This window comes from Notolabrus celidotus, chromosome 13 (assembly GCF_009762535.1).
Source record: "Notolabrus celidotus isolate fNotCel1 chromosome 13, fNotCel1.pri, whole genome shotgun sequence".
In the NCBI taxonomy this organism is placed as follows: domain Eukaryota; kingdom Metazoa; phylum Chordata; class Actinopteri; order Labriformes; family Labridae; genus Notolabrus; species Notolabrus celidotus.
Genome location: NC_048284.1, coordinates 19,750,419 through 19,757,681, shown reverse-complemented (window position 1 = coordinate 19,757,681; position 7,263 = coordinate 19,750,419). Strand labels below are relative to the sequence as shown.

The 7,263-nt window shown below is 43.1% G+C and overlaps 1 protein-coding gene across 1 annotated transcript; it reads right to left on the bottom strand.

Moving 5' to 3' along the window:
• Window positions 1-3,397: 3,397 nt before the first annotated feature.
• On the bottom strand, window positions 3,398-5,520 carry pou3f2a (POU class 3 homeobox 2a). Its single transcript, XM_034699829.1, has one exon. The coding sequence runs from the start codon at window positions 5,421-5,423 to the stop codon at window positions 4,047-4,049; it is 1,377 nt and encodes a 458-aa protein (XP_034555720.1). The 5' UTR covers window positions 5,424-5,520; the 3' UTR covers window positions 3,398-4,046.
• Window positions 5,521-7,263: the final 1,743 nt, after the last annotated feature.

Below are 7,263 nucleotides of genomic sequence, written 5' to 3'. Positions count from 1 at the left end.
GTGTGTGTGTGTGTGTGTGTGTGTGTGTGTGTGTGTGTGTGTGTGTGTGTGTGTGTGTGTTAAAAAATGAATAATGCAGAGGATGCCTCTGCAAGCGTGAGGGCTGGGAGGAGGGCAGATGGTCGCCTGCTGATAGGCCAGAATCCAGGAAACAGGGTCCTCCAGAGAGCCGGGTTTAGGCCTGGCTTAACACACACACACACACATATTCATACACACAAATTACATCCTACAAATACCAGTGTGTTTTACCTTTTTTCTATAATAACTAAGACAGAACCCTGATAGTGTCCTGGATTAAATAAAAGCCGTAAATGTGGCATGTTCAGGCGACACCAAAATAAAGACATATTGTTACAGTACAATACATTTGTTGCCTCTCATTTCCTGATTCCTCTTTAGTTTGCCTTGAAATTAATCCTTTTATTAAAAACATAGGTCCGATATCTTTTTAGTCATTTTGAGTTAGGTTTTTTGTTGATTATTCAAGCCTAAGATCTAAAAATATAATGAGTGGGAATTTATATTCCACACACTGATAAAACCCAAACTGGCCTTAAGAAAGTCTCTAAATTTTTATTTTAAAGTGAATTATATTGATTTTTTCAGGGTTATTCCTCCACAATGTGTTTTCTGCAAATTTAGAGTGAGAGAGAGTGTGTTAAGAAATGTCTCTAAATACTCACAGTCATGAGTAAATTAAATACACCTGACTGCTTTCAACTTGTCAGTTATCTTTGCGAATTGTCTCTATTTTCCCTTTTATTAGTATCAGATCTTACCTATAAGGAACAAAACTCTGAAACAAAAGCTTTCCAAATCCAGAGATTCAAGTTTTGAAGCCATCACAAGTTGCCAAGAATGAAACCCTGGTGGAGAGGTGAAGAAATGTTAGAAAAACACTGAAATGGAAGCCCCAAGCGAACATGCTTCCACAAAGCCAAACTTTTGTACTACACTTCACTTAATTTGGTGATAACGAGTTCCTTTCAGTTGTTTTCTTGAGAACTCAACTTAACACCAACTGATCATAACTCACATTTCCTGAATTTGAAAGCAAAAAAACAAACGTGGAGATGGTTTTACTTACCTCATTAGTGTGTACTTCAAGATAATAAGATGAATCGATCTATTATAATGGGAATCAGTATCCTGATATATCAAGAAAAACAAGTCAATATCTGGAGAAAACAACTAAAAATAGGGCAATACCACAAGAAAAGCAGCGCTGTAACCTTAAGATCTTAAGATAAGGAAATACATAGGTCAGGATTTGAGAGAGTGTTATATTAAAAATGACTGACATTGTACAGCAATGCCCTCCACTCATCCTGAGCCTGACTTTAACCTGCTGACACCACTAGGGGGCGTCAGCTGACTGTTTTTAGATGTGAACACCAATCAGCTTAACAAGAATCTCCCAGAAAATATAACAGATGAAGTGCAAAAACATACAGAGGTGCAGAGAAAATATGGATATGAACATAATTTCTATGGCGTGAAATTAGACCAGGAGGAATAAAAATAAAATTCTAGTTTGGTTTTTTTTGTCTAAAAAACAAAGTGAGGTTTAATGTTCACTCTAAATTTACACTCGCGTTTCAACAATGGAATAACTAACAATTTGTATTTTCTAAATACTGGGTTTTTATCGTTATCTGCATATATATGGAGCAGTCATATATATTTATTTATCTATTTTCCGGGTAAACTCAGTGCATGTTTGTGATCATTTTATGACTTGTAATGACAGCAGGCCCGATTCAAACACAGAACACAAACTACATTAATAGGTCTCGTTGTTCATGCATTATCTTCTGTTCTGCAGATAAGGGAACAGCATCCTGTTTTGTTAATCGTGTTTAGAGCAGAATAGCTTTTGATATTTTAAATTAGGCCTCGTCATAATTGTCAATTAGCTTCCATATTTATCCTGATGCCAGTATTAATTACAACCGAGCTGTGTTTCAATTTGAGGCCCGAGCCCGGCTGTGAGCGTATCAGAGCACATCAGCGCATGTAAACACTTCACCCAAACAGCTGAAGGACAATCTGAAGACACCGAGACGGACTGATCAAATCCACGTTTAGAATGCGAGGCCGCGTGAACGGAGAAGGGGAAAAAAACACACACCATGCTGTCAGTTTGTTTTCTTGGAGCTCAACAAAAGTGCAGAGTCTGCAGTGATTTAGAAAACAAATACGATTTAATGACAAAAAGCATATAGAAATTGTGCAATCGTTGATTTGTTCTTTTTTTTTCTTCTTCGTTGGATCACAGATTTCAGGTCAATGCTTTTTTGTTTTGGTTTTATTAAATTTTTTTAAAACTCAAAACTCAAACTCAGCTGAAGGATTGACTTAATGAGTGATGGGTTTCAGGTTTTTGGAAATCAGAAAAGCTAGGCCTTATTTCAAGTAGTATGAACATTTGTGCATGAAAACAATAGGCTTACGTACTAATTTTGTTCGCCTTTATTTTCATAATAAATTTTCTTAAAAGTAAAAAACTGAATATGCTAGTTTGACTGTAATGTTCTTAACAAGCTACTTTTTAATGCAGAAAGTTTTTTAAATGCAAAATTGACCAAAATTCACATTATCTATGGGATATTACAAGACCTATATTCTGTTCCAGCATCTACATCCCTCAGCTGAATGTGAGTTTGAGCGTCTTCTCTTTTTTAGATTAAAGTCAGAGAATAAATCTCAAACTATCTCCTCCAGAACCTCCCTCCTCCTCCATCAGATCTGGTTATTTATCACAGGATTTGAGTGGCACAACAACAAGTGTCTGTGTTTGTGCTTTGGCACAGACTGACAGAGAGAAAACGAAACAAACAAACAAACAAACCAACAAACAAACAAACGAGGCCATACAAAAACGATTTGAGATACATCCCACAGAGAGTCTCTTCAGTGAATGAATGAGTCACACAGTACAGTAGAAGAATTAGAGCCTCTGCGGCCACAGCTGGTATACCAGGAGAGGATTCAGTTTGTTTTTTTCTTCTTAGAAAGGAAGGCAAGGTGGGCTGGAGGGTTTCTCCAGCCTCGGACAGTCTCGGTCTTTCTCGTCACAGCATTTTGGAAAAAGTAGAGAAATAACAAAGAGCAAAAACACAGACTGTAAACAGGCGCACAGAGAGGTCTGCACAAAAAGAAAGCGTTAAGGTGAACCAGTCTCTGTGAAAACCATATTATTATTATTATTATTATTATTATTATTATTATTATTATTATTATGTCATTACGACCTATATTTAAATTAAGTATTTTTGTATAGCAGGTGGAACATTATAAATTTCAATAAATTGTGATTGCAGCTCACATTTAAATAATACATCATATTACATTCAGAGTAAAAAATGAGTAGTAATAATAATATAATAATAATAATAATAATTAGAACTATTATAACAATAATAATAATAATAGTATTTGTAGTAGCAGTAGTAAGTGAAGCAGTTGGCTGGTATTTTAAACCTTGTTCAGCAGGTGTCTGCCATTTCAGCCTCTCATGCCACGCGCTGAGCAGAACCCCTGTTGCTTTTGTTATGATGGAAAGATGGCGTTTATTTACCCACACTGACTGCGACTTCTCCTCGAGCCACGAGCTTGATTTTATATATTTTCCCTCCAGAGGACACCTCGTGCCCAGATGAACCCCCCCCTAATGCCTTTCTTTAATGACGCGTAAAATAGTGACGCCTTGGGAAAACGTAGAGAAAAGCGTTTCGTTGTCTTTTTTTCTTTTGGTTAGCACACACCAGCCGTCTTCCAGTATTTGGCAGTCCCACGGCATGAAACCTCCTTATACGGCTCCCTACTCTGCGTTTTTTCAGTGCTGGAGTGCCACTGTAGATCCCCACTGTGTGTGTCCCACTGTGTGTGCGTGTATTTATGCGTGTGTCCGTGGGTCCAACATTTCACCTGGCTGAGGTCCAGTTCCGCGCGGTCCAGCACTGACAATCAAACAAATAAGGAGGCATGTATTCCTCTTTAGGGGTCCGTTTCGGATCAGGATGACGGACTTCGAGGGGGGGTCACTGCACAGGAGTTTGTCCTCCGTGGTGAGGAGGGGTGTCCCCGTACATGTCCTCTCCTCCTGCTATCTGTCCCCCCGCAGGTGTCATTCTCTTCTCTTTTTGCCTCCTGTTACAAAACCAAACCCGCACCACCTCCTTCTCCAGCTGCAGGCTGTCCGCGAGGGAGTTGATCTCTGCCGCTCCTGGTTTTGGACATTTGAGAAAATGGCTCTCTAGAGCCCCCTTCACGCCCACCTCGATGGAGGTCCTCTTTTTCCTTTTCCTCCCCTGAGCCGCGATTTTATCCAGGCTCGTGGGGCTCCCCGAGGTGGAGTCCGCCTCCTCCAGCCACTTGTTCAACAAGGGCTTGAGTTTGCACATGTTTTTGAAGCTGAGCTGCAGAGCCTCGAACCTGCAAATGGTGGTCTGAGAAAACACGTTTCCATACAGCGTACCCAGAGCCAGACCCACGTCCGCCTGCGTGAAGCCCAGCTTGATGCGGCGCTGCTTGAACTGCTTAGCGAACTGCTCCAACTCGTCAGAGGTCGGAGTGTCCTCGTCTGACTGGTCCTGGTGGCCCCCGTGCTGGTGATGGTGTGAAAGAGACTGCTGGTGGGCCCCGGGGCCGCCTCCGTGCTCACTGAGGTGCGGGCTGTGGCTGTGGTGGTCCTCGTCCCGCAGGGGGTGGTGATGCATCCCCCCTTGCTCTCCCCCCGGCATCAGACCGAAACCGGACTGAGAATAGACCAGGCTCTGGCCCTCAGAAGTCGCCATACCGGGGATGTGCGTGGTGGCTGTGCTGGTTCGCCATGCTCTGGCGTCGTGATGCGCCTGCTGGTGCGCGAGGTGAGGGTGTCGCTGTTGCTGCTGCTGCAGACTGCTGGAGTTCTGCAGCTCCTCTCGGTCACTGTCGTGCAGCACGGGCTTCACGTCCTGCTCTCCGAGGGGACTTGATGGCCAGGGCGCCCCGCCGTCACCGTGAGACAGCGCCGTTATCCACTGGTGCGCGTGGCTGAGAGGATGTCCGCCGCCCGGTAACGTGCTGTAGTCGTTCTGGAGCAGGCTGTGCGCGTCCCTGTACGCTGCCGCCTGCTGCATGCTCCCGGACTCGGAGTGCGGCGGCGGCGCGCTGCTGGGGGTGCTGAGGACGCTGTAGTGGTTGGACGTTGCGGTCGCCATAACTCTCGCAGCCAGAGTGATAGCTGGAGTTAAAAGGAGGCTGCCTTTGACAGGAACTCTTTTGCGCCACGGGGCAGCGAGGCGTCTCTCTCCAGCATCTCCCGGGCGCTGTGCCAAGGGGACGCAGAGGCGCGCACCTGTGGTCCGCCTCGCTCCGCTCTTTATTGGCCAAGAACGGTTGACAGATGTGGTTACCCCTGACAGCACCCCGCTCATTGGTCACGGGAGATTGTACAGAAACCCCAATCACTCTGCCCAACAATACTAGCAGTCCTGCAGCATGTAGAGTACAAAGTAGAGGGAGAAGCCGGGTTGAGGAGTGTAAACACAGAAAAGACTGAACGAGCAAAGCTGAAAGGAGAAAAAAAAACTCCTAAAGCTGCGGGTTTTTTTCAAACATTGATGTGGGTCAGTGGGTCACATTTCTTGAATTCGTGCGTCAAAACTGTGCGTAAAAGTTGCATAAGATAAACAGAGTTTGCTTATTTAATTACAGTTGTGCCCCAAATTAAAGCTCTCAGACATAAAACTCTCTCTCACCAAATGGCCAAACTAACGAAAGCTTAATATGATCTTTTCATATGGATTTGAAGAGGAATATTTGGTCTATTTATCAGCATTAAACAGAGAGCAGTGATCATGAGGAGAAACTTCCAGCTGCCTCTCTGCCCTCAGGACGCTGTCCAGAGAGAGGGGCCGCGTGCTTCCAGGGCCTCTGCCCCGTTGCCATGGCGAGTGCGGTGAATGGAACAACGCCCACGTCACAGCTGCAATTCGCTCCTTCTTTTCGTTCCGTTCCAAAGGGCTCATTGGGGCCGCGCGCTCGGCCGTCGGGACAAATAATGTGGGGTTTTGGGGGGGCAGCTCGGGGCCAAAAGAGAGGAGGCTGTAAGAATGGATCCCTCAGCCTGCTCTGCCCCCCTCACACCTGCCTGTTGGGTAAACTTTGGGATGGATGCACGCACACTGGCGCGCGGGGATTGCTTTCCCAAAGCTCCTATCCAAAATATTTTGATGAGGGAGAAGTGTCTCTACCCTCTGATGCACAAAAACAGAGATGGTTAACAAGGGTTTCTATTTCCCCACAACAAGTGCATCAGAAATATCTGCTTCATACAGCAGTGGGAAGGACAAATCCTGAACTATAATTTCAAGACGGCACTTTACATGGATATTTATTATTATTCTCCTTTAAACTACATTTTACAGCCAGATATTGCACCTTTTACTTCACTACAATAATTTACTGTGTTAGGTTCTTTAAAGATTAGTGTTAAGCATATAACAAAGATAGGTGTAAAAAAATAATAATGGATTGTTATCAATTAAACTAACATAGGCTTATAGCAAGTAGCTTTAATTAGCATCAACATAACCAGCTGTACCATTAAAGCATTGCAGCCAAGTATTACAGAGATCTATATCATTTTTACACTCTAATCCTGCAAAATGCGAATATTTTTTACTGTCAATATATTTTGAATCAGGCTTGGATTTTTAAGATGTAAGAGTCTGAATCATTCAATGATGGTGTTGTTGATGTGGGTCTTGTGTTTTGTTAATGTTGAGAAAACGTCATGAAATAGATTTTAAATTGAATGCAGAGACCCATCTGTTCATTTTTGTCCCCATAGATGGACATGAGTCTACAATTAATACTCGTAAAACCTTAGAAACTTTCATGCTTTAAAAAAATCTTGTAACATGTAGAAGACAACCTGGCCTCCCCATTGAGCTATCACTTGTTGGGGTGTGTCATTCACAACAAGAGCTCTGCCTTCTCAAAATGGTTGATATCCCAGCAACCACATTTTATGTGGGCAAGAGAGGTAAACAGTTGTAAAATACTAATTTATGATGTTTTGACTTTCAAAGAAGCTTTTAACGGGTATTAACAAAAGTTTAACCCCCTAACAGTGTTCTGTTTATCATGTCCTTTGTGGTGGGCATTGGTACATACTCTGTTTTTTTAAGAATTGCATGGTGTGACAGGAGACAATAATTTAACGGAGGAAAATATATCATTGAGAGTTGTGGATGGAGACTCATACTTGAT